General features: G+C 51.1%; 1 protein-coding gene across 4 annotated transcripts in view; it reads right to left on the bottom strand.

The window, feature by feature from the left end:
* Positions 1-26,854, bottom strand: part of RGS3 (regulator of G protein signaling 3) — a 121,087-nt gene that overhangs the window by 54,274 nt on the left and 39,959 nt on the right. For all 4 annotated transcript variants that reach the window (XM_012768862.2, XM_012768866.2, XM_020289449.2 and 1 more), the window contains 6 exons: positions 26,760-26,799; positions 21,692-21,888; positions 19,236-19,319; positions 13,933-14,044; positions 7,774-7,817; positions 1,160-1,282 (listed from right to left, as the gene is read on the bottom strand). In XM_012768862.2, coding sequence (XP_012624316.2) covers positions 1,160-1,282; positions 7,774-7,817; positions 13,933-14,044; positions 19,236-19,319; positions 21,692-21,888; positions 26,760-26,799 — 600 coding nt within the window. The remainder of the gene's footprint in view (positions 1-1,159; positions 1,283-7,773; positions 7,818-13,932; positions 14,045-19,235; positions 19,320-21,691; positions 21,889-26,759; positions 26,800-26,854) is intronic.

The following is a 26,854-nucleotide window of genomic DNA, read 5'->3' as shown; positions in this document are numbered from 1 at the left end:
GGTTACTGATGGGAACATCAAAGCACAGAGCAGTAGAGTGACTTGCCCAAGTTCACACTGCCAGTCAGCAGGCAGAGTGTGATTCGGAAGCCCATACTCTCCCACTGTCTTCCCTCATCAAAGTTATTCTTGTCCCTGGCTAGTATAAAACAGGATAACTTTCATATCTCATATGATGTTAATTCTCAGAGCCTCACTCACTTTGGGGACAGCTGGAGAGCGGCTGTTGCCACTGGCCCTCCAGAGAGGCTGCCAGCCACTTCCTCCCCGCCTCCTGCCCCACAGCCCCCCCCACAGGCCTGCTGCCCATGGCACAGGGTGCCCGGACACACCAGGAAGAAGCAGTGAGGCCAATGAGTGTATAGGCTGCAGCTCACTTTCATCTATTCTCTTCCCCCAGAGCCAGCAGAGCAACCACCTCAGCAACTTTCGCAGCCAACCAGACCAAATCCCAAAATGGCCAGCACTTTTAGCAAGAGAAGGGATCTGAATGACTCACAAATGGAACACAACTGTGCCCTGTAGCTGGCATCCGGGTGTCAAAGGAGAAGGCTGTGGTCCAAGCTCCTATCCATCCCCCTTCCCCAGGCCCTGGACCAGCTGAGCAGTGCCCGGCCCAGATCAGCCTCCACTGGGATGCTCTAATCTTCCCTGATGCTCCAGCTGGCCAGTCCCCAGCCCTCAGCAGTCCAAACTCGGCTCCATTTGGCTCTGGCCTGCATGCAACTATAACCTATAACAGCTCCTGCTGCAAACATCCCCTCAATTATGTCTGCCTCGGGCCAGTGTTAAACACCAGTGTGCTGCCCCTGGGCACAGCCTCCCCAGTGGCAGAGGGGGATGCGTGCCAGGCAGCAGCGGGGAGGCCAGCTCAAATTAAACCTTGCCATAGGCAAACTGGAGAACAGAGTGGAGGACTGACGGGTCATGCTCAACTTGGCTCTCTCGCTCTACCCGAGCAACGTCAAACTCACTCACAGCCCCAGCGTAATGCCAAGGAGGAGAGAGATTCGAGCACAGGCCCCCTTGCCAAGAGCTCATTGCCCAGATCCAAGTTCCAAGCTTGGGCTGGTCCCAAGTCCAGTTCGGAGGCTGGAGGGTCCAGGCTGGCTGAGGGAAAGCAAGGCAGCCAGGCCCGGGGCCGCTGGCAAGGCCTTACCTTGCTCTCTGGGGGCGGCGCCGCCAGCTGTTGCTGCTTGGCGATGTTCTCCGACAGGCACCAGCACACTCTCTTCTTCTGCTCCTGCGAGTGCGCTTCCAAAGTGAATAAGCACTCTGCCTTCTGACGTCAGGGAAAACAGAGAAAGGGATGGTCAAGACTGCTCCCTGGTTCAGGGGGCCCAAGCCCATCCCTGGGCTCCAGAGGGCGAGGCTATAGCAGGGAGGGGAAGGTCCGCCAAAAGCCACAATGCACATTAATCCCCAGTGACATCAAGGCGGCCGGAGGAGCAGGGAAGCAGGTTCAGGGGCCAGCTGGCGAGCTGTAGGCCTACAGGTTGGGGGAAGGGAGGGAGGCAGTAGCTCTCGGCACAGTGGAGGCCTGTGGAGAGCTGCAGGACAGAGCCGGTGAGGTCACCCCTGGGGGCAGGCAGCACAAGGCAGCAGCTGGGGGAGCTCGTGGGGAACCCAGAGGGCCAAGGCCTCCGGCTGATGCTCTGTGGAACCGGGAACTCTCCGCCCAGCTCACAGAACCTGTCTCCCTCACAGCACACTCAGCTGATCACAAGGCCGAGCTTAGGCAGGTGGTTGGATGGACATACCAACAGACCCAGACAGCAACTCAGGTCCCTTTGGAACGTCTCTCGCAGGCACAGCCATGTGGCCTCTGCAGCCTCACTGCCTGGCACGCGACCTGCATCTGATCCGTGACTGCTCAGATGAGGGTAGCGACATCTCCCGCAGTGCTGACACGTACATCCCACTTTGCTATTTAACCCTGCTAAGTGCTACAGTCTCCTGTCCCCAACTAGACTGTAAACTCCTTCTAGGAAGGCCTTTTGTATTTGGGCCTAGCACACTGCTCGGCAAGTCATAGATAGCCTTGGTAAGCTCTGGCTGCCTGGAGGAACTTCCGGGATGAGGTCAAATGCAGGCCAGATTTGGCACAAGCCCCAGGGAGCTGTGGGGACCCAGGAGGTTGCCCCCCAAAGCAGCTGGAGGTGGGGTAGGAACTGTGTGGTATGCCCAGGGTTACCACCCACCACTAGGAGCTCTGATCAGGGGATTGCAAGCTCTCTCTGACTCCACTGGAATTTGATTATAACCCCACAGGGCTGAGATTAAATGAACTTGCCAGGAAGCATGAGTTAGATGGCCTGCAACAGGGAAAAAGACAGTGTTTCTATCCAGTACCCCCCGTTTTACAGTTGGGCAGGCCTGGTGCAAATTCCAGCTTTGCCACTTCTCAGCTGTCAACCTCAGGAAAGTTATAAGCTGTCTGTAAAATGGGAATGACAATGGCATCACCCAGCTCTCAGAGCCACCGGCAGGGCAAGCTCAGGCCTCAACAAACAGTAGCTATTGTTATTATTCAGTAATCCATTTCATTTAATAAATATTTATGGAGTACCTGCTATGTGTCAGGGACTGTCCTAGGTACCACAGATAAAGAGGTACATGAGACAGACTAAGTCCTTGCCCTCAGGTTCAAGGGCAGAGATAATAAACAATAAATAATAAAATAAGCAATCTACAGTCAGCCCTTCATATCCATAGGTGCTGCATCCATGGACTCCACTAACAGTGGATGGAAAATATTTGAAAATATTTATATTGTGTTAGGTATTATAAGTAAACTAGAGAAGATTTAAAGTACACGGGAGGAGGTGCATAGGTTATATCAGGGACTTGAGCATCTGTGGATTTGGGAATCCCTGGGGGTCCTGGAATCAATCCCCTGTGGATACCAAAGAATGACTATAATTACAAATTGTGAAAATGTCACAAAAGTCATAAAGAGAGAGTTTTTAAAGGTGAGCTAGGTGATGAGAAAAGGCCCCTTTGAAGGGATGACACTTGAGCTAAGGCTTGAACTCTTAAGAAGGAGCCAGCAAGGAAAGTGCTTGGGAGAAGTTGTTCCAGGAACAGTAAATGCAAAGCCCGGAGATGGTTATTCACATCCTCTGATGGCATCTGGGGACTTTGTCTGCCCTGACGTCCTACCCAACCCTCAGGAATGCTACTCTTCATGAAGAGGGGGCCGCCTCCCATGCTGAGTGTCCCCAGCCATTCCTCTCCTACCAAAAAGTACTTAGAAGCTGATCTTCCTAAAAGCATCAGAGGAGAAAGGGAAGAAAGCCCCACCTGCTGGCTTCAGGAAACTGGGTGGGTATGCTGAGGCTATCCAGGAGCTTCCAATTAACAACAGGTCCCCTCTGCTTCCCAGAACCTTCTAGCCTACAGCAGGGGAAGGATACATCCAGCAAAAGACCCCAAGATTCCCCAAGGAGAAGCTGAGTGGGACAGACACTGACCAGAGGGCCCTCTGCTCCCTTTCTCATTGTGGTCCCCTGCAAAGGGAGGGGTGAGGCAGGAACTGTGGTCCCTTCCAGCTTGGAAGGCCACTACTCCAAAAACCTGGTGCTGGCCTGAGCCTCCTAGCCCTGTTTTTACTGTGAATATACTGAAGGCCTCTTCTTTTTCTGTTCTGAAGGAGGAATTCTGCCTTACTAGTAATTTCTCTGGTCTAATAAATTAAAAAGAACTTTCCCATCAATTATCTCATTTTGATCTGGGCAATTCAAAGAGGAGAGAGGGAGGGCATGGAGAGTTATTCCCATTTTATGGAAGGAAACAGCCAAGGCTGAGTGTGACTGAAGACCTCCCTGAGTCTTATCGCCAATGAGCGCCAGAAGGAAAACTCAAAGCCTTGAAGAACTTTCGTCTCCAAAACCTGGGGAGGCCTCCTCACCTCCTGGTGAGGCTGCCATACCTAGCTGGCAAGAATGCTGTCCCTTGCAGACTGGCCCAGGAGGCAACCAGAGTACAAAGCCTTCAAATGAAACTCTATAGGCCAGTGGGTCTCAGAGCAGCTGCAGAATTTACTGGCAGCTTTATGTACAACTGTGCACTGCTCTCAGCTCTAGGAGGTACACTGCATTCTGGTGCACTGCTCTCAGCTCTAGGAGGTGGTCCCCTCCCTACAAAAGTACAAGAAAGCTCCCCAACCTGGGAGGGCCTCTCACAGCAAATGAGCTGCCTACCCCTAATCCTGAGACAGACCCCTCAAACCCCATTCCCAGTACTAAGCACTTTAGCAGCAATGCCTAGATATTTCTTCCAACAACCTTGCAAGGTAGCAGCTGGGATTATCCTCATTTTACTAATATCACAAGAACCACCCTGCCCTCCCCTGCCCCTTTGGAAAGCCATGTTTCTCTACTTGGGATGGCAACTATATATATTGTCTGTCTCAACTGCAGAGTGTAGGGTTGCCTTCGGCTCTGAGAACTTGAAGCTGAAAACCTCTATAATGCTGGAGAACCTAGTAAGAACCATAAGGCTCACAAGGCTCCAAGGACCTAACTTCAGGCCTGGCCCTGGAGCAGAATCTGGCTGGCTTAGATGGGCAAACATTTTTGGGAGGCCTAAGCTTTGGAAATTGGCCTGGCCAAAAGAGCGAGAACACTAAGCCTGCTCCCTCCATGGAGGCTGAATTCTCTCCTCTGGCTAAATCTATCTAAATTGGGAGCCCTCATTGCTTGTCTGGCTGCTCCCATATGTGAACTGTCTCTCTTAATCCAGCGTGCGACCCAACTCATTAGGTTCAACGCTGATACGCACTGTGTCCTCAACACCAGGCTATGGGTCAAGAGAGTCGCTGCCCTGAAGGCATCCCTGTGGAACTCACTCAGGCACTGCCTCCGGACTGCAGGGTGGTCAGCCAAACGCGGAGCTTTCAGATGCACAGTTTGGACCCAGAAACACTGGGCCCAGACTTCTTTTCACTTAAATATGGGCATCCTCAAATCCAACCAGACACCTCCCATTCTCTTGGCCTCTTTAAAAATCCCCGTCTTGCCTCACCCTCCTTGCTCCTGAATTAACTTTATCTTTGTAAAAGCTAACACCTCTTCAGCTATAGTTTAAGTTGGTTCATTTGCTGTAGAAAACATTTTCTCACTTAATTCAATTCTCCTAATGATTCTGTGACAGAGGTAGGAAGGAAAGGCATAGCTGTTACCATTTTTTAGATGAGAAAACTAAGGCTCAGAGAGGTTACATCATCAGCCCCAGGAGGTTTCCAAAGAGAAAGATTCAAAGTTTGTCTTCTGCCTCCTCCAGAGCCCATGATCTTGCCTATTTGTATAACTGTATATGCACATTACAAAGAATGTGAGATATTCCTTTTAGCTTTCATTTTAAAAGATCAATAAATCATCTGTGATATCTCTAACGGAGAATAAATGAATATAAAAAGCTCTTCCCCTTATTAGGAAGCTGACAATAATAACAGCTACCACTTATTGAGCACTCACTGTGTGCCAGGCTAGCGCTAAGTGCTTAGATGCAGTATCTTATTGAATCTCATTTAATCATTACAACAACCCTACAAGGTAGGCCTCATCAGCCTTGTTTCAGAGATGAGTATGTAACTTGTCCCGATCACTCAGGAAGTGGCAGAGCCAAGGTTCAACTCTAGGTCTTCTTAACTCCAAGGCCAAGACTCTGAAATTAGTGGGGCCAGCCTCAAATCTAGATTAGAGAAAGGTCCCTGATCAACGTGCCCACCAACGTGGTCACCAATGTGGTCCAATGCCCCTGGTGCTCTGTATCAAGTTGTGAGCTGCATCTGTCCTATGGATTTTCAGGGACTGAGGGACCCCAGTCAAGAGGAATAAAGACACAGAGCCACCCCACCCCCACCCAGGACAATTCCACCCAGGACCTTGCAGCTGGGAACAGCCAGAGCTGCTACCACCCAGGTGATTGGGGCTTTCTTAATGCGGAGTGGAAAGACCTCTCTAAGCTCTGACTCTCTTCCCCCTTGATTCTTCTTTGAGTGATGCTTACGTGTCAGGCAACGAAGAGAAACCACTTATCACAAGTTCCAACTAAAGTGTGAGTTGTGGCTCTCTCCATGGGATCCCAAACTACCCATGTCAAGAATGGCCCAGACTACAGAGCAAGCAGACAGCCTGTCTTCCCTGCATTGCAGACGTGCCTCTAATAAACAGCAACCCATTAAGAGAAGAGAAAGGCTTCTAGCTGCCTGTGAGCTCAACTCCCCAGGCCCTTGGGGTCAGATCACCTGGCACTTTACTGAAATAAAAAGCCCCAAATCAATATCCCTTCATCAATCTTTGAAAGGCTAGGAGATAGATCCCTGGAAACCAATGGAGCAGAAGTGCTTTTCTCTGGGAGAAACAAACCCAGCCTGGCAGGAAGCTCTCTTGTTATTAAAGAGCCGGGAGCTTCCTTTCAGGGACTGCCTGAGAGAATCAGAACCCAGAGCGGTGAGGCTGGAGACACAGCCCAGCCTGGCTCACGGCTTCCCCTATATGCACTCTGCTCGCTTAGCTCTGCAGAACTAAACACCCTCCAGCACGGAGGTGATTTCACCAGCTACTTCTTGTGCCCCAGCGGGGATGTAGCTGACACAGAGGAGGATGTCCAGTGCCCTCTTGGCCCTCAGGTCTGCCATTCCAGGCAGCCTAGGTCCCCAGCTGAGCTCCAACCAACTATGTCCACTGGCTCTTTGAAACTTTCTGCTCTCCCGTGAAGTTAACTTCTCTTCAACTGTCTTCTCCCTCAGGGATCTTTTTGAAGACTCACCCAAGGCCTTGCACTGCTAATCGTAGCCAGGAACTGTGTTTTCAATCACAAACAGTGCCGAAATTCCTTCTCAAAAGGTGAATACCTCTTGGCCAGCCAGTCTAGACTATGCCCTACCTCCCACAAGACAGGTTCCCAGGACTGTTGGCTGAGACAAACTTAAGCAGAGGCAGAGGGCAGGAAGGAGCCCTTGTTCCCTACTTAGTCACCTACCACCCTGGTCACATCAGCAGAGACACAAGATTGGGAATAGAAACTTCACTGAAAATTGGAAATAGTTCGTATGGCTCAGTGGCTCCCAATTTTTTCATCATCGAGGACCTCTTTGGTTAAACCCCAGGCTTAAATATTTTATCTACTGAACCATATCAAGCAATAAGTTGTTTGCCAGATTTTGCTCAGCAAAGGTATAACACTGCCCACCCAAGCTTCTGATCAGACTGAGGATAACCAGGAATATCAATCGCACTGAGTGAACATTCCAGCCCAAAACGCAGACACGTGTTTCCTTTAGTCTGTATTATCTGGCCCAGGTAAAGGTACAATTACTTTCAGGTCTTTGCAAACACTGACAAGACCCTATAGGAGGGGATGTGGGAGGTAGTTCCTGGAAAAAGTAGAAGAAAGAGGCAGGCACAGGAATCTGGGCTATTAACAAATAAAGAGGGGGACGCGCACCTGCCAGGCCACATCCTCATTATGATTCTTGCAGGTGAGGGAAGTCAGGAGGTCCTGAGCAGGAGATCCCAAGGGTCAGTTCTAAGTGCTTTTTTGCCCACAGGTCTTGCACACAGAAGTAAGAGAGGCATGGGCAGGGACTGCTATTCCCATTCTACAAAGCAAGAAACTGCCCTTCTGAACTTGCCCTGGGCCACTGCATGAGCTGGTGTGGAGGCTGGTGTGGAGGCATCAGAGCCCTGGTCTAGAACCCAGCCCAGCGTCTTGTCTCGAGTGCCAGGTCACGGATCTCTCTCCTCAAATGCACAGGAAAGGACTCACCTCTGCCAGATACAGCACACAGAATTTCAGATCTTCAGAAGAACCTTTGAGAGAACAAAAAGACTTACATTAGAATTGGCTAACGAGTCCCCACAGATTGCTCGAGCACAGTCGGCTGTCTTGCCCAGAAGGCCAGAACACTGTGTGTGGTGCTTCCTGGAAAAAGAAGGAGAAAGAGGTAGGCAGGAGACTGGGAAGTTCCTGGAGGAAGGCTGGCTAAATAAATAGCCGGCGTGGTGTGCCCTGCCCGCAAGTCAGCCTGGCCCAAGGAATGCTGGAATCTCATCCCCAGGAGGGGTGGCCAGGAGCACCCTCTGGGCATCAAACAGCCAGGTGCACGGAGCTGTCATCCACCCAGGAAGGCCTCCTCCTTTCCGGGATCCCTACAATGAAGGACATGGAGGCAGCACACAGCTGGGGTTTTCCTTTGAACACACCAACTGTCTTCACCATTTAGAAATTCAACAAGGAACTGTTTAGTTCCTAGGTGGGCCTTGTTTCCTACCAGCAAATGGCGGGCCCTGCAGAGGGGATCCCTAGTCATGGGCTGGGTGGAGCCCAGAGATGGTTTCCAGGCTGGGGCTCAACCCCTCTGAGTGTTTTCCTACAGTCCCCTCACCCTTGGTCTGGGACCCCAATTGCAACCCTTCACCAAGCCCCCTCTACCTGGGAGGCAGCTGGGAGGGGCTGTCAGCTGGTCCCTCCTCCTCCAGCAGAGGCGCTAAGGTAGAATACTGACCTAAGGGCTGATGATTTGCTCAGAGTGCCTCAGAGGCAAGAGCACTGAGAGATGACCTCCAGCTGTGGACCTTCCCATCTGAGTATGGGAAGAAAGGGCACTCCAGGAGGTGGGAACAGTATGGGCAAAGTCAGGCAGATGGAGAAGCACACGTGCTCGAGAGTGAGCAAGTGTGCAGAAGAAGCCCTGCCCCCTCCTCCAGGACACCTGCCCTCACCACCGCAGCCACCCCTCGGGACCTGGCGGCACCCCCCAGTGGGGCGCTCGTCTGGGCATGGGCCCAGGATGATCACTAACTCCCTGCACTTCAAGCAATAGGCTGTCATTGTTGAGGGAAGCGACTATACAGAACTTTAGAGTGCCATAGTGCTGCATGCCAACCACTGTCCTAAATGCTTTCCGCGTATAAACTCGACCCTCACCACAACCCCTGCAGACAGGGGTCTTGTCCTCTGGGACTCACGAGGCACAGATAGATTAAGTAACTTGCCCCAGGTAATGGGGGAGAACCAAGATTTAGGCCTGGGCAGCCTGGCCCCAGAGCCCACACTCCGACCCACTACATGCCCACCTCTCAAATGCCCACCACACAGGCCCTACCAGCCCCTCTGTCTTCTCAAGCCATGAGGCCCAGAGCTGGGCTCAAAGTAGACCCCCCAACACATACTTAAAGCAAAGACACTGTCAAAGAAACCAACATTTTTTAAAAAGAGAAGGTGGCAAGGTAAAAAATTGTGGGCCACACCAATTCCTAAGAAAAGCAGTGAGTGAGGGCCCTGGTGTGGGTGAAGGCCAGGGCCCCTTGAAGCAAGCATATGGCAGTTCCCTAGACAAAAATTATCCCAGCGCCAGGGGCTGCCAGCCAGAGCCAGATAAAAAATAGCCCGTAAGTAAATGAGGATTCACTTTGGACTTCGAGAGAATAAATCTTTCCACTTCTCCCCACCTATCGATGGGCTGGGAGGAAGGAAGCCCTGCCTAAGAACTCCATCATATTTAAGCAAACTGTAATTTCAAAGCTGGTTCCTTGCATTGCTGAGGGTGGAGACAAGAGGAGGTGGTTTCTTTTGTTTAGGAGAACATACTGGGACATTTCCTTGACTTTCCAGAAGCAGACCCTAGTGCCAAGGGAGAGCCACAAAGATCTATGTAAGAAAATAACAGAAATTTGGGTTTCAGAAACTGGCCATGAGAAGAGAGAAGGCTCTGGAAGGGAGGAGAAAGCCCAGGAGATGAGAGGCTCGGGGAGACAGAAGACCGGGGTTGGTTGGGGAAACACACACTAAGACACAGTCCCTGTGGCAGGGAATGGCCGATGAATTGCCTTGACAACTTTTCTGTGCTGTGACACCCCTGCCCCCCACTCTGACCTCCCTGCATTACTGTAAACTTTCGCTGAAATCTGCTCCCCATCACAGCCTGTGCTGGCAGGACTCAGAGAGGAGGGAATCAGGGCAGTGCTCAGCATGGTTCAGAGCCTCACAGAAGAACAGCAAACACAGGGAGTCAAGGGGGCCAGGGAGGAGGAGCAGCTGCTGGAAGAGGCTGCAAGGGGCTGACCAGGACAGACACCTCGGCCCCTTCTGCAGCGCTAGACCTGGGGGCTAGTGCACAGGAGAAGGGACACTGAGGCAGCACACATGTGGGTTGTCCTTTAACATTCCCCTGCCTCTGCCATTTTGAAATTCCACATGGAGCCATTTGGTTCCAGAGCGTACCTCACTTCCCACCAAGGAATGCCTGGCCCATGCAGGGGGGATCTCCAGTCATGGGCTGCGTGGAGCCCAGGTCCGACCCCTCTGTCATTTTCCCAGAGCCCTCTCTCACCTCGTCTGAGATCCCAAACTCAGCCACTCACTGAACCCTTTCCACCCACTGAGGCAAGCTGGGAGGGGTGTTGTCTCCACTCTCCAAATATAAACACTGAGGCCCAGGGAGGAAAAACAACTTGCACAAGGTGTACAGTGAGTAAGTGACAAAGCTGAGATTTGAACCCGGGTGGCCTGCCTTCAGATCCTGTGCTCCTGACCATGGTGTCATACTCCTGTCCCTCCACAGGTTACTCATCTGCCATTCCACCAGGCTATGAGGTCCAGAGGTGGCCATGTGTCCCTTCCACTGCTATCACCTCAGCATACAGTGCTGCGTGGGCTTTCAGGAAGTGCTCGGAAAATGTCGACTAAGAGTTAACTCCAAGCACTCCAGCAGCTTGGACCTAAGCAAGTAAGCTTCTGAAACTGGGTACCCGGCTCCCCAAGGTGGGTGGAGAGTCCAAGGATCAGCTGAACATTTCCAGGCCACTTCTGAGAGACATGCGCAGGCCAGGAAGACACACGGTGGGCGTGATGCTGGCTGCCTAGGAGGCAGAAACACAAAGAGTAGCAAAGCCAGCGGGCGGCAGACAGGAAGAGACCACAATGGGCCCCGGCTGACCGGAGATGTCCCAATTGTTAGCGCCAGCTCTCCGCCTGTTCCCATCACACTGCCATTCAGGCCTGCTGAAGCTTGCGGGAGGGCTGGGCAAGGAGGAGGGCAGGCAGGGTTTAAGAGGCCACCGGCCAGGAGCCCTGGGGAAGGGGTGCACGCCCAGCTCCGGAGCTGAGGCAGTGTTCCTGGTCTCCTTTCAGTCAGTCATTCACTCACCCAACACTCACTCACTGGGCAGCCACAGTGTTCTGTGCCCCATGCCAGGCCCTGGGAGTATGCTTGGCCAGTGGAGCTAAGGACTCTTCAGACAAGTCACACACATGAAGGCGTCCTTGGTCCCTGGAATGCGGCTGATTCTCCCCTGCCAGGGAATAGCCCTTGCCAGCCCCTGCCAGCCGGAAAGGGTGGGTACATTCCTTGTTTACCATTTTCTTTGCCCCAGATTGAACTCTGCATACATGTTGATGTGAAAGAGACAAACAAGAAAGCTAGGCGTCGTGAGCAATGTTAATCAGAGACCATTCTGCCAACAGAGGCCCCAGCTAAGGCACCAAATGCATCTGTTAAAAGCCTCACTCAGGCCCTTGCTGCAGCAGTGGGTCTCTTGGGGCACAGGGAGGCGGGCAGGAAACCGGGCGCCAGGACTCAGAACATTGGTTCCTGCGGCTCCAACTATGACTGCACGGGAAGGGGTCACTGAACTTCCGTGGACCTGTGAACCCACATGGCTGTCTTAGGGGAGTGGCGATGGCAGGGGGGAAGAAGCAAGGGCTCTACTGGTGCCTGGAAAGAATTCTAAGCATTGGAACGTGCACCTTCACTGCTCAGTGTCATGGAGCCATTTCCTTCTCTCTTGGCAGCTCTCAGGCCTAGAGGTCTACTCCAAACCATCTCAGGCCTGAGGGCTACCCCTAAACTGTCTGCACAACAAATCTAGGGCAGGCACGTACACACACACATAGACACACCCCTCTTCCACACGAACCCAGTGGGCATTCACGGCCATGGTCATCTCTCCTGAGAAGGGCTGCCTTGGCCACCCTCAGCCCTTGTCTAGCCTGCCCACCATCTGCAAGGAGAGGAAGCCACAGAAGCCACGGGAGCCACGGGAGCCATGGAAGCCAGGCCTGCACAAGGCTACTGCTTGAACACAGCTCAGCATCTACAGAGTTTCTCTGCTATACCTCGAGGCCCCACACCAACCACCTTGACCATCACAACCCAGTGGAGGATGAAGTTCACCCCACCCCTAACCAATTCCCTGTCCAGGCCCCCCAAAGGGTGGAGGCGAGATGGTATAGACACTTCCCAGCTTCTCACAGCAACCTTGGGGGTTCTGCATGGGGTGTCAGAGCTGGGAGGAAACACAAAAGGCTGGCCCAACCCTTATTTCCCAGTCAGAGAACTGAGGCCCAGAAAAGGAAAGGGCAGGAGAAGTCGTGCACACAGGACAGCAGCAGCGACGCCCAGCCCAGACCCCCAGACTCCTAGCTACTGCCCTCTTCCCCTACCCCCACCCCAACCTCCACCCACAGCATAGCCAGTCTGAGCCCCCATCTTTCCCCTCCCTCCTTTCAGCAGGAAGCTGAGCAAACCTGGGCTTGTGGCCCAGACTTATAGTGGGTACAACAGAGTAACAGTTCAATTCTTCTAACCAACCAGGGTACGTTACTGCCCAGGCACTGCTCAAATGTGACTGGGTCTAGATGTCTGAGCTGCGGTTAGGGAGGAGGAGGAGAGAAGGGACTGTCCTGCGAGAGTGTGTGTGTGTGTGTGTGTGTGTGTGTGTGTGTGTGTGTGTGTGTGTGTGTGTGTGCGCGCGCGCGCGCGCGCGCGTGCGTGCTCTAGGCAGGCCAAAGGGACAGGGGAGAAGGGGCATGTGGGTGGGAGGGGAGCCCAGGGCAGAGTCTGCTGCAGCTCTAACCTGCCCCACTCCAGCAGGCACAGGGGAGCACCTGGAACACCAGTGCCTGGGCAGGAGTGGCTCAGAGGACTGCTCCTTCCCACTGACCCTGGGTCAGGCTGAGCCTGCCCCGAGGGAGGGACTGGCCCCAGCACAAGGTGACTGACTCGCTTTTCCCCTCCCTAGGCAGGAGAAAGCCAGAGCTAGAGAAGCCGTAAGGGGCTTCCGGTGGGGAAGTGAGAGTGGAGGTTCTCACACTGACCGGGTTTCCAAGGAGGAGGAACCGCCAGGGCACCGAGCACACAGGATGGGTTTGCAACAGTCAGGAAGTTTTCCTGGAGCAAAACCCGCCAAAACAGAATTCTTTCACTGGGTAATATTTTCCTCCCTGCCCCTGTCACCCACCCTCAAACAGGTCTGTTGTTGTTTTCATAATCTGGGAGAGGAAATCAAGCCCCTTTCAGCAGAGACCTCAGGCGCCAAACCAAACCGCCGACAGATACTCCCAGCTGGCTTCCCGTCCCACGAGCGGAGGAGGGCTCGGTGGAAAGTTTGGGTTAGAAATTCCCTTCGCACTCCCACACGTGCCTGCGCCCATCTGCCTGGGCTCAGGCTGGGCCGTGCGGCTGGGTGGAGGGGGAGCTGTGGTCTCTGTCCATGGATCTGTGGGGTGGCAACAAGCTCTTATTGAGCAGGCATTTTGCACTTACGACCTAATTTAATCTTCACAACAACTTTCTGAGATACTGTTATTATCCCCACTTACACATGAGAAGACAGGCTCAGAGAGGTTGAGTAACTTGCCCAAGGTCACACCAGTAGTAAGGGGCAGGGCCAAGATTTGAACACAGGTCTGTCTGAGTCCAAAGCTCTTCCCACCCTACTCCATTGCTCCCTGAAAGGTCTCTAGAATAGAAACCTCCCTGAAAAGCTCAGGGCATATCAGAAGACTTGCCAGCCTAAAGAACTGCCAATGTCTGAGAGCCTACCAGCCCAGGGACGGAGCCCGACGGCACATGCTCAAGTGCCCCGCTGATGGCTGGCAGCCAGATCCCAGACGGGTGCCCAGAGCAGCCCGGCACCTGCTTACCCTCCTGCAGCTTCACACTCTGGAGGTAGAGGGGGTTCCTCAGGACGTCACAGCGGCCGGGCTCGTCCTCCTTGGTGAAGAGCAGCAGGTCCGAGTAGGCAAACAGTGTCACCTGTGTCGCAAGAGAGCAAACAGAACTGGCTGCCCTGTTGTCCCTGGGAGGCTGGGGGCCGTGATCATCTCAGGCGGAACCAGGAGCAGCGCCCAGTGTGGCTACAGCCAAGGGCAGAGACCTGACCTGCGGTCCAGATGGCCTCATCACCCTCCAGTTTGCCTAACTTTCACTCCTTGAGTAGGAAAAAACAGAAGAAAGAGAAGGCCCTCACCCTGCACGTGGATGGTGTCTGCAAGCCTCTCTACAGCCCAATGCCCCCAGGCCCACCTCTCTGCCCAAATGTCCCTGGAGTCTGCAGCCCAGCACTCCTGGCTTGGAGTCAGTCGCCCTTGAGCTATGGGATGTCCCATATTGGCTTTTATTCCACTGTCAGTGACTGACTAAGAGAGCACTGGACTTGGAGTCAGAAGTCATGAGGCTCCTATCCCAGCTTTGCCACTAACTAACCACAAAAAAAAAAAATTGGTTAATTTCCCTTAACCCGAGGAGCCTCAATTTTCTCATCGGTGCAAACAGTTGCTCACAGGTTTTTTCCAAACAAGCTCTCCTCAGACTGCAGTGAAGCGGCACACAGCGTGAGGTCATATTACTAAATTCCTTGCAGATAATTTTAACTGCATTAATGAGAAATTAGCTCAAGAAAAAGCCAGTTACTTACGCTCCAATACAGACACGTACATAACTTTTATCTCTTTTATGCACTAGCTGCTCCAAAAATAAAGGCGAAAGCTATTTTTAGACATTATAGGTAAACCAACAGGCATGCTCAGCATAGTTTTGTGCTAAAAAAATCCACTTGATCCTCTAATGCCACTAAAGATTACACTGTTCTTTGTTTTGTAAATCCTGCAGTGGCCTTTCTCAAAAGCAATAAAATCCAATTTTAGAGTCTCCAAAGAAAACAAAATATTATTAATTATGTGAACTTCCCTTTGAGGTGTCAAAACCTGATACTTCATCTCTTCTGAAGCAAGAAGAGTTAGCCAGAAGGGCTTGGCGTGCACTGAGGGGCACAAGATGACCCCACAGCTCTAATCTAAGACTCTGTCCTACAGAAATACTTATAAGGATATATAAATATAAACATATAAGGATGTTCTCAGCAGCATTTTGCTTTTAATTTAGAAAAAGAAAATAACAGAAATGCCCATCAAGAGAGGATGGATAAAATAAATTATGCAACCTTCATATGGTAGCATTTTATGCCACTATTTAAAAAAAAAGTAGAGCTATGTGGGCAGAAATAGAAATCTGTCTATCATAAGTCAAAATAGTGCAAGGTGCAAATACCTAGAGTATAATCTAATTTTATAAGACAAATCTATAAATCTCTCTACATTTACACATTTTAAAAAATATCTAAAATACTCAATACAGTCCTCACTCCAGGGAGTGGGATTTTACTTACATATATTATGGTTTAATTTGCATTATTTTGCAATGAGACTATTACTTTTGTAATTTAAATTTATATATTAATAAAATATATCAAAGGATCACTTGACTTCTGAGTGTAGCGCAAACAGTGGTTTGAGGAAATACGGGTCACAGAGACAACAGTGGGACATCCTTGAGCAGGAGCTCTCAGGGGGATCCAAGGGGGACCAAGCTTCTCCAAGGGGGTCCAAACACGAAGGCTGGAAGGGATCTTGGTGGTGGCCCTATCCAACCCCATTCCCAACACAGCCCTGTCTCAATACAGCTCAAGAGAAGCCTCCATTTGTTAAACGCTTAGTTTCTGCTCAGTGGATCCTCACTTGTAAATGACACCATTGCTCTCATTTACAGATGAGGACCCCAGAGCTCAGAGAAGCTAAGTGACTGTCCACAGCCACACAAGCAGGGCCATTGCTCATGTCTGGTAGACCTTAAAGCTCCCCCTCTACCGAGAGGTAGCAATATGCCTATGGAATGTGAAAGAATCCAAACAAGGACTGAAAAAGAGGAGCAAAGAAGACCAAAAATAATAAAGTTAAGAGAGGAAAAGAAAATGACCTGAGAGTTCAGAAAGATTCAAAGGGTTGTTTGTCTGAGGAGAAGACTCCAAAGTCCAAGCAATGGGAAGAAGACTCTAAACTGGCAGAAACACAAGGCAAACCCTCAGGCTCCCACAAAACGTGTCCCTGACTCAAGGGAAGTCTGTCAGTCACCTCCAGACCCAGAGGGAGGCTGGCAGGGGAAGAGTTGGAGGAGACGATCAGGAGCCTAGAAAGTCAAAAGGCGGCCCAGCCCCAGAGCGGCATGGAAGGAGGGCACGGAGGGAGGAGCCACTGGCAAGGTGAGAAAAGGGCCAGGCCACTGCTCCAGCTCAGATTCCCAGAGCTGAGAATATGGTCTAGACAGGAAGTGATTAAGGCATGAATGAAGAATTTCCCCAAAGGTCGGGTCAGGGAAAGGCCAGCGCTGGCACATAGCTGGAGGCAGGGCAGAGGGGCAAGCGTGCCAGGAGAGGGCATGCGGACCCCTCACATCTCCCCAGCCCACGGCAGAGCAATGCCCATCCCCATGGCCCGATTACCTGCTGCCTTCCACAACAGGCCATGGGGCTCACCAGTATGTCTTCCCCATACTTGCTCCAAGGTCCCATCTGTTTTTCCAAAGGGTCAAGGGTTGAGGGATCACTTAGTTAGGGAATCCTTACAACTTGGAGTTTGATTTCTCCTAAGTAGCCCTAACCAAGTTTCTTCCTGGGAACCTCGCCCAAGGGCAAGGTTTGTAGAAAAGACCTTGGTGCCTTTAGTTAATGTTAAACTCCCTGAGTCAGTGAGTAAAGTGAGGGTGTGTCTGTCCTGTGCTTCATAGTATTCCTGGAACCTAGCACTTAGCCTGGCTACGTTGTAGATGCTCAATAACTATTGTTTGAATGTATAAATGTGGCAGCTCCAAAATGCTGATTTAACCTCAGGCCACACTAATCAAGTGTGTGACTTCTGGGAGGGGTTATGACCAGGGCTGTTCGGAGCATGGTACTGGATCAGCTCACAAAGTCAGCAAACTTGAACATGCCCAGAGAAGAGATGGGACAAAGAACCAAGGGGGAACAGTCCAGAAATAAAGATTTCTATTAAGAGGAAGGGAACACTTTCCACAATTTAGCACTCTCCAGTAATAAAACCACTGTTCAGATGGCTGCCCCTGCAGATTCAAAAACCATTAGCTGGGAAGTTACAGGGAAATAATTAGAATGGATGACTCCTGAGGGCCCAACCAATACTGCGGTTCTATGAATTTATCCAAGTCCCTCTTGAATTGGTTTATGTTTTTGGCCTGAGTAACATGATAGGGTACCAAGATCTACACATTTGGTTGCTATAATACTTCAAGAAAAAGGAATGTATTTATTTTACTTGTCTTCAAATCACTTCCTTCAATCTTAGGGGTGGGGCGGGGGCGGGGGGGGGGTGTCTCTTGGATTTAAGGCTCCAAAGAGCTATGAGTGAAGACTTTTTTGGACAAATTGTAACTGCAACCAGGCTGTGGTTTCAGCTTGTGCTCCTTAGTTGGCTTTTAAACAAACATACCAGCGGCAGCAGGGGATCATGGAAAGCATTGCTGAGCCAGAGCGAGCTGGAGTGCTAATCCTGGCTCCATCCCTTGCCAGCCTTGAGACCCTCTGGTCCCAGTTTATCTCACCAGTGTCTCAGCTACAGAATGGGGACAAACATGCCTCTTGTGGGGGTGCTGCAAGAACTAATTGGGATCAAGTGTGTGAAATGCATACACAGTGAGGATGCAAAATAAGTACCCAATGTTTGCAAATTTAATGGTGAACGGACAAACAAAAGAGCGAATTTAACATATGTGTATGTTCCAAGGTGGCTGCCATTTCTAACTGCCTTCTTAGGAGTCCGGGGAATTTACACCACACCTTCCTTTCTGACCCTTGGACACCTGAGTTCCACCACGCATTTATGTTTCAGCAAACATAGCTCCAAGTGATTTCTCGTTCTTAAAACTTAAATCTCCCCCAACAGATGAAGTTTTACTCCCACTGATACAGCTCAGAAGATGTGCTGAGATTCTTAAGAAATTTCCCAAGGAGGAGGTCCAGAAAAGAGGAAGTCCAGAAACACAGTGAGCAATACTGAGTGGTAGAAATAAGCATGCAGTCCCCCTGGGAGCTCCTTTAAGAAAGACAAGGTTCATTTGGAACATATGAGTTCTGGTCGGCTTGTTTAAAAACAAAACCAACTTCCTGCTTTAGCCACAATCACACACAGTACCCCCGAATGCAGAGGCTAAAAGGGCCCTTAGAGATCAGTCAACCGCTGACCCTGCCCTTGCTGCCTCAAATACACACATACCCACTGTTCAGATAGGAAGACTGAGGAAGAAGGGAGAATTCACAAGTGAGCCATCAGCAGAGCTGGGGCTGGATATAAGCTTCCTGCCTCCAAGTTTCCTGATCTTTCCACCAAGCTGCCACGTGACCAGGCCAAGCCAGCTGTGCATCAGAGCCTGACCTGCAGCAAGTCCCACCCCCCCCAGCCCCACCCATGGCCCCAGGGAACTGGGCCAGATCTCAGGGCTTCAACTTCTGTTCCCAAGTAGTTTTAAGCTCAGGGACTGAGCTGGAACCTGGCCAGCTCTGGGGACTGTGTGGGTGAGTGACATCCCCCCCAATTCGAGAGAAGCAGGGGTTTCTCCTAGGAAGAGTGACAAGACCCCACCTCGGCACCCTGTTGGCAGAGCTGGAACCCAGGAAAAATCATAGACTCATCTCTCCGAAGAGGATATGGGAATTGGGTCAATACAGACCCAGAAAACTTGGGTAACTGATACTTCTCTAAAAATTCTCTTTGGTTAACAGCTTTAATCTTCTCACCCCCAAAGTTACTCACCATGGCTGGGGTGAATTACCATCTCTTCGGCTCCTTAGAAGAGTTTGGAGTAAACAATGGGATGTCTTTAAAGGCTGAAGAAACTTTCTAATCATCGGAAAGGGACTAAATAGCTTTGAGAGGAGTGAGTTCCCCATCACTGGAAATGTACAAGGAAGGGCTGGCTAGCCATTTGGTAAGGAGGGCAGTGGGGATGAGGTGCGGGGACTTTTTATTTCTCCTCTGGCCTGAGACTATACAACTCTAAGACGACCAGGAAGAGAGAAAAGCGAGGGGACTGGAGGATGCCAACGAAGCCCACCAGGAAATCCCACCACCACCCCGGGAAACACAGATGAAAGTCTTACCTGGGCAGCCTTGTTCCTCCCCTCGTACAGCAGCAGCTCTTCTGACAACAGGAGGGTCCGGGCAGGGTTACAGAGATCTAGAGGCTGAAACAGAGCAAGGCTCTAACTGAGTGGGCAATTCAAAGAGGCCTGGTAGAGACCACGGGGGAGGGAGCAGCAGCCAGTCAAAGCTAGCCACAGAGAGCCCTCTGACAGAAGTCTGGCAGCCCTCCTCCAACCTGAGAACCCACACGCCCCCTCATCTGCAAGAAGGAAACAGAAAGACGGACTGCTGCTGTCCTGTGCAGAACCCTTGCTACCACCTTCCCCACCAACTCTCACCATAAGAGCTACGCTCTCTGGCAGGAAGTCCAACCACATGCTTAGGGCCCCTGCACACTTCACCCCCAGCTCTCTGCACCCTACATGGGCTCCTGGGCCCTTCCAGCCCCCACACATTCTCCCACCATCTCGTTCATGTCACACAGGAAGGTCCCTGCTGTCAGCCCCAGGAGGCATCCTGAGAGCCACATACCGAAGATTTGGTCACTTGAGTTCCTTCAAGACCAAGACAGTCCTTACTCTGCTTTCATAATACACTTGAGCTGACACTTTTTCAGCCATCAGTTCCCTAGGGACCAATTCTCACCCAAACATCTCACGCCACCCCATCACCCCACCTAATCCAGCCCAGCCCAAAGGAAGCTCCCCAAGTTCTGGATCAACCAGCAAGACTTGTCCTTATGAATGTGTATTTATAACATGGCTTCTAAGTACATCACATCACACAAAGATAGTGAAATTGATGTCAACTACACATAACAACCCGATGGCTCTTATAAATAATGTGAAGCAAAAGAACCAAGACCCAAAAGAGTACATGCAGTACGACTTCATTAAATAACTTTCGGAGAGGCCAAATAAAACATGTGATTTAGGGAAACATACATAGATGGTAAAAGTAAAGAAAAGCAAGGAAATGGTTACCCTAAAGTCAGGCTAGTCGGTACCTCTGATGGGAAGGGAAGACATTCTGCTCAGGAATACATGTATGGGCTCTGGAGTGGTGGTAATGTTCTATTCCTGTTATCTCAGTGGATAATCACTTTGTAACTGTTTGTTAAACTGTACATTTAAATGTTATCCCATTTTTAGTTTATATATTTCACAATTTAAACATTCTCATAACTTTTTGAAAACCAATTTCAATTTCTTATAAAAATTTTAAAATAAAAATGAAAATTAACCCCCATAGATGTCAAGAACTTTGTGTCACATCCTAAGAAAGAGACCAACAGGAAGGCAAAGGCCAGGCCCCGCCAACAGAGCTAAGGAGAGGCATGTGGCCTGCCAGAGATGTGTTGTGCCCTAACAAAGTCTGAGTTCTAAGATCCACTGGACGGTGACAGGCTCAGAGTAGGATGTCAGGGAGACTAGAGAAGCATGATCAAAAATGAAGCCCTAAGGGCCATGTCACCTCTATGCTGCTAATGAGAGGATAAAGCAATAGAATCTTCCTGGAAAGCAATTTGTCAGTATGTGTAAAGAGCTGTTAAAATGTTTATGACCCACGACCCAGTCATTTTACTTCTAGGAATCACTCCCAAGGAAAATAACCAAAGAGCCAACTCATGCACAAGGATTTTTATCACAGTTATTTACAATAAAAGAGTAGACAACGTACCTGAGTGGGGAACTGGTTAACTAAACGTGGTATGTCCACATAATAGAATAGTGTGCAACCTCTATAAAACACAGGCTCAAAGAACATTTAATGATGTGCGAAATGTTCATGCTACAATTTTCATTTAATAAAAGCAACAGGATATAATACAGAATAAGATATGTTTTCATTTTTTTAATGTGTTCATGCACACACAAAAGACATCTAAATGTTCACACTCTTATAACTGGGTGATGGAATAAATAAAGGTTATTTCTAAAAAGGAGAGAAAAACAGGGAGGAAGAGAGGGAAGAAGAAGAGGGAGAAGTAAAAGAAGGGAGAGCCAATGAATCTCAGGCCACCAACTAACACTGGCCAGACATGTAGCAGAGACCAGACACGACGCTAGTGCCAAGCCTCAGGGTCTCCCTTGGTCACTTCCAAATATCAAACCACCAGGTGAGCCAGGGAGTGGAAGCCTCAGCAAACAGGCCCTGTGACAGTACAAGCAGCTGCTTCGTACCTGCCCTGTCCTCGGGTAGAAGTGGGGGGAAGTGAGGGGAAGTGAGGAGGGGAAGGAGAGGACTCTTTTACTGCTGTGCTTGCCTGGCCCCACTTTTTCCTGTGTATCCTCCTGGAAATCTCTTCTCCCTCAGTACAACCCCAGAATCCTGAGCATCTGAAGCTATTTTTCTCTCCCAAAAGGGGGCCCTCAGTCCTGGGATGAGGCAGCATCCCAAGTCCAAGGCAGCAAAAGCCCTCCTCTTTCTCACTTCCTCCTGAGCAAACCCTGGAGGCCAGCCACAGACTCACCTGAACAAAGACAGGGAACACCAGGACTTTGGGGGCCAGGGTGACATAGGTGCCATAGCTTGAGTGTGTGGCATGCGGCCTCATGACCGGGCAGTTCTGGTAGTTTCCATGGCCCTTCATGGTCTGCACCGTCTTCATCAGCCTGGACTTCTTCCCCAGGCCCGTGTAGGACTTGCCTTTACTGGGACTCCCTGATTCTGCAGAACAGAGATGGGGGACTGTGAGATGTTTCCGTCACTCCTGCAACAGCAGGTTCGTCTGTAGAAATGGGGAGCAGAGACTCTTTCCATCAACAACCATTTACTGAGCAGCTACTCGGTGCCAGGCCCTGGTTCAAGGTGCTAAGACTATTGAGAGGCTTCAGACGGTCCTCAGGCCTCAAGGAATTCCCTCCCACTGTAGTAAGAGACACTGACATGTCAACAAGCAACTCCAGGGCTAGAATGCAGCTGGGGACCACCAACTAGGATAGAGGCAGCAGTCCCCACCTGGTGATCCAGGCCTAAATCAGACTCATCAGTTTGGCTTCATGCTTTTAAAAATCAAGAAATCTGTCCTATTTGAAAAATCAGAAGATCTGACTTCACTGGGCCCACAGTCCCATGTGGGACAACCAGTTGGAGCAGAGCAGTGACCATGCTGTGTGGCAGGGCATGTGGCCCCCACATCCACCCTGCCACCATCCCCACTATTCCCTGCACATGCCCAGCCCAGCTCACCCACTCCATCACCTCCCAGCTCCAGGGACAAAAACCCATTCTCTGCAGTGGTGGCAGGGACCAAGGCTTTCCCAGGAGGCATCAGAGCCAGCAGCCTGGCTCACTTCGGTGAGTCTAAAACAAGGAGTGGCACTGGCTGCCCCAGGTCTTGGTAAAGAGCACAAGCTCTGAAGCCACACGGCTGCACTCAAATCCTGCTCCCCTCTTGCTAGCTCCGTGACCTTGAGCAACTTACTTCACCCTCAGAGTCTTGGTTTCCTCAAGTATAACAATAGCACCAAGCTCATTGGGCTGCTGCGAGGATTAGAGATGCTCTAATGAGATGCTCTAAGTAAAGTCTTTAGAACAGTGCCTGGGGCCTGTTGAATGTGTGATCAAAGTTAGCTGCTCACTTATTGTTGTTTTTGTTATTGTGATTCCTCCACTTGAACAAGCAAGTTTGGAAATCAGGTGCCCCATGAAACTCTGGGAATCCCAGACTTCACTATATCCAGGAGGTACTTCTGCTTGGCCACCAACCAACAAATTATTCTAATTATAAAAAGGAGAGAGAGAGAGAAAGGGAGAAACAGGACCATCCCCAGGGAAGAAGCACAGGCTGCAGCAGCAGGGGGTCCCTCATTGAGGGAATACTGCTGGACATATACCCTCACCTGAACAAGGGCTAGTGTACAGGTCTTTATCATGCCCCAGCAGATGGGCAGAGGGACAAAACACAGAATAGCTAAAAAGTGAGGGATTCCTGGACACAAGCAGGTGGGAGACAAACTAGAGTAATCAGGCTCCACACACCTGGGCCCCTTCCAGGGGGTTCCTGCCGCCAGGTGGGCAATGGACAGGTCCCTCCTGACCTGGGTGCCTGACCTGAGGCCCAAGGCCCAGGCCTCCTTCTGCCACCCCCAGCCCTGGCAGCCAGGGTGAACAGGTGGCCTGACCCCAGCTACACACCAGGGAAGCTCCCCACCAACGCAAGGCCCATGGCCTCAAAGGAAACACTGCGCTCAGAAGGTTTCACACTTGCTTCCTCCTCCCACCTACCAAGCAGGGTGAGAAAAACAAGTTGACTCTCCCCACAAGTGACCACTGATCACAGTCGAGTCTGGGGGCAGCAGGCAAACCAAGGTAAGTCAAACCACTTCCTGCCTCTTCAGTGAGCCGCTCAGAGAGGAAAAGAATGAACATGAGCCTGGATGGGCGCAAGGGGAGCGGACGAAAGGCAGAAGTTCCACAGCTCCTTGTCCCAGCGGGCTCTGCCCCTCTGCCCCAGAGGGGCGTGCACTGCCAGGCCCCAGCCCTGCTGCCGACGTAACCATCCTGAGTCCCGAGATCTGCACTGGATTTGAGTTGGAACTCGATCACTGACTTCCCAAGGCAGGTACTGGCTGTGCAGCCCCGAACAGTTTCCTTCCCCCTCTGAGTCTGGGTTTCTCCACAAAGTGGAGATGATACAGATTGCGACTTGCTTGCCCAGGGCCCGCGCGGGAGGCTCACACAAGGGACTTGGTAGGAAAGGGCTTGGCGGATTGTATCAGAGTGTGAGTGCACCAGGGATTATCACAACCCCTAAGCGGCTGAGTCATCCACCCAGCAGGGCAGGTGGAAGGACAGACAGGGCCTCAAACCACCCTGCAACTGGGGCTCAGGGGCAGCCTGGATCTAGACAGTCTAATTTAACACGGCCAAGCCTCGGCCAGGGAAGGCAAAACCACACAGGACTGACAAGCAGGGGACTGAGGCAAAACAGACCAAAATTTCAAAATGTCGCTATCTACAAATGCTGCCCCAGTCTCAGACTTAAAAAAAAAAAATCTTCCCTTCCCTTCCCTAGCCCAGCTGCCCAGGGCTGTCACAGAATCTTTACCTAGGGCCTCAAGAGTCACAAATAAACCACCCAACACACAACTCTGCCCTCAGAGAGGAAAGGTGTGCTTACTCCCATTTTATAGACAAGGAAACTGAGGCCTGGAGTGGTTGGGTGACTTGCTCAAGGTCATTTGGCCAGTAAATCAGGTCATTTGGCCAGTAAATCATACAAGTCGGAATCAACCCAACCTATGTGACACTCATGTCCTAGTGCCCCAATCTCCACCCACGCCTGGATAATGTGTCCCAGGTAGGAGTGGCTCTCCAAAACTGATTTTTGAAGTATCTTTTTTCAGAACAGTCCAGGTTGCAGCCCAACTACTGAGCTCCGTGAAGGAAAACTCATTTACTTCCCACCTGCTGCCTCTTACAATGTCTGGTCCGGACCCCACGGCACCCCGTGTTCCTCTGATACCTGCTTCACTGAGCAAACACAGGAATCACACGGCTTTGCTACTGGCTTCCGAGGGGAGCCCTGGCAGCCACCCTGCTCTTGCAACAGCAAATCCGAGGCCAGGCCACCTTCACAAGGCAAGGGACAATACCGAGAGCACCAGTGGCCCTGGGGAACATGCCAACCACAGCCAGGCAGGCACCCCAGGCCCCGGAAGGGCACCAGACCCTATTCAACTCAGAATGGCTGAACCCTCCCTCCTATTCAACTCAGGATGGCTCAACACTCCTCCTGAAAGGCTACCACCTGGCAGCCTGGCCAGAGGAGGGGACTGAGAAGTTGGCGCCCTGGTGATAGCCTCAACCTCTGGACAACCCCAAGTGTATTTAAAGGAAGCTCTGTGCCCTGAATTTCACCCCTTCCTCTGAACACCAGGACTGGGAGCTGCAAAGACTCGATCTCTGGTAAAAAGCAAAGATGTCCTTGGATACCAAAAGGATTATGCTTATGAAGAATAAATACAGTAGGGTCAAGATCTTAACACAATGCTTTCAAAAAGTTACCATTGTTATTAACATCATCATCATTTCCTGACTTGCCCCTTTTTGATTCAGTAAGTATCACACCCTCAGAGGGGAATGAAAACATGAGCACAGGTTGGGAGCATACCAGGGCGAGACAGAGCGATCTCTTGGGCTGAGAAGAACCCAGTCTCAGACCATCTGGCCTGTGCCCTTGTGCCCACTGCAGGCCACACACCAATCCAGGTCCCTTCCTCCATGACCAGCCTCCAAACCCTTAGAGGCAACCAGAGTCATCCTCCTTCAGCCAGTCACTCAACGGAGACTCCACTGAGCTATCTGCCAGGCCCTGGATCCAGCCCTGGGCCCACAGAAATGAGCCAGGCCCAGGCCGTTCCCTTAATGAAGTCCCCTAGCAGTGGCACCTCCACTCGAACCTAATGTGCGGACTAAAAGCTTTTTAAAAACTCATTGTTGAATCGCCATCAGACTCCTCCCCAGAAGGAACGTAGATTCATTTCCAACAGACCAGGCCCGACTGCTCAAAAGCCCCAGACTGGAGGGAAAGAAAGTGGCTTCCATCAGCACCCCTGAGCCTGATGGGAACCCTCCGCACCCAAAAAAGGCACAAGCACTTTTCTAAGTATCCACTATAGGCATCGTCTTCATGCCGCCGATAGAGGAAAGTGGCAAGGAAGAAAGTCTGCAAGTGGCTCTGAGAACTCCCTCGAGGAGGGAGTTCACGGGCACCCTTAAGGCCCCAGGAGAATGGCTCAAGCCACACCGAAGGTGAGCATCACAGGCCACCTGGCTGGTTTCTACCTTCCAGGCACCAGCTGGACGTTTGAGTCAGAGCTCTCCGCAGACACATGGAAGGCCCCACAGAATGCCTAGCCAGTCAGCACCAAGACGGACAGGTTTCCTGGGAGAAGGAACTGGTTTTGAGGCTAATTTCCATCCCTGGCCAGGATGTGAAGGCCAAAGGAGAAGAATGCATCAAACAGCAGAGACATCTCTGCCCTCCAAAGACAACTACCCTCTGTGTAGCGTCTCTCAGTGCACGGGCTGCCACTCACGACCATGTTCTCGTGTAATCCTTCCCACAGCCCTCCGAGGTAGGAATTATTAGCCCCATTTTCTAGATGAAGAAACTGAGGCTTAGTGAGGGGGTATGATTTGCTCAAAGTTACACAGCTTAAACTCCAATCTGAGACTTCCAGCTCCAAACCCCATGACTCTCCTCCATGTAGGCCCAAGCACGTTGCCTGGTTGCTCAGTAAAACTGGATGAAACCCAATTGAATGCCTGAGTCCCGAACACTGTAGCTCTTAGATCGTTCTGGTAAGATCCCCTCTCTTCCTTCTCAATTCTGGCTTCAAGGAAGACAGACGCTGGTTCAGTGAGGGAGCAAAGGTACCAAGGGGAAAGAGAGTCTGTGTCAATGGGCTGGGTGACCGTGACTCCATCAGAAAGGTCTCTGAACTCAAAGGAGGAGGCTGGGCCAGGCCTCCTCTGGCCTCCACTGTCCCTCAGGGCTAGGAGGGCACTACAGTAGCAGAGGGCAGACTCACCTTCGGGGATGGTATCCTCCTGGTACACAGGTCGAAGCAGCTGCAAGGGAAAAACAGGAGAATCATCTCAGCCCCAGGAACGGGGCAGGACAGCC

This window comes from Microcebus murinus, chromosome 12, assembly GCF_040939455.1.
Source record: "Microcebus murinus isolate Inina chromosome 12, M.murinus_Inina_mat1.0, whole genome shotgun sequence".
NCBI classification, from domain to species: Eukaryota; Metazoa; Chordata; class Mammalia; order Primates; family Cheirogaleidae; genus Microcebus; species Microcebus murinus.
Note: the sequence above shows the minus strand (reverse complement) of the source record. Positions and strands in the feature narration are given on the sequence as shown.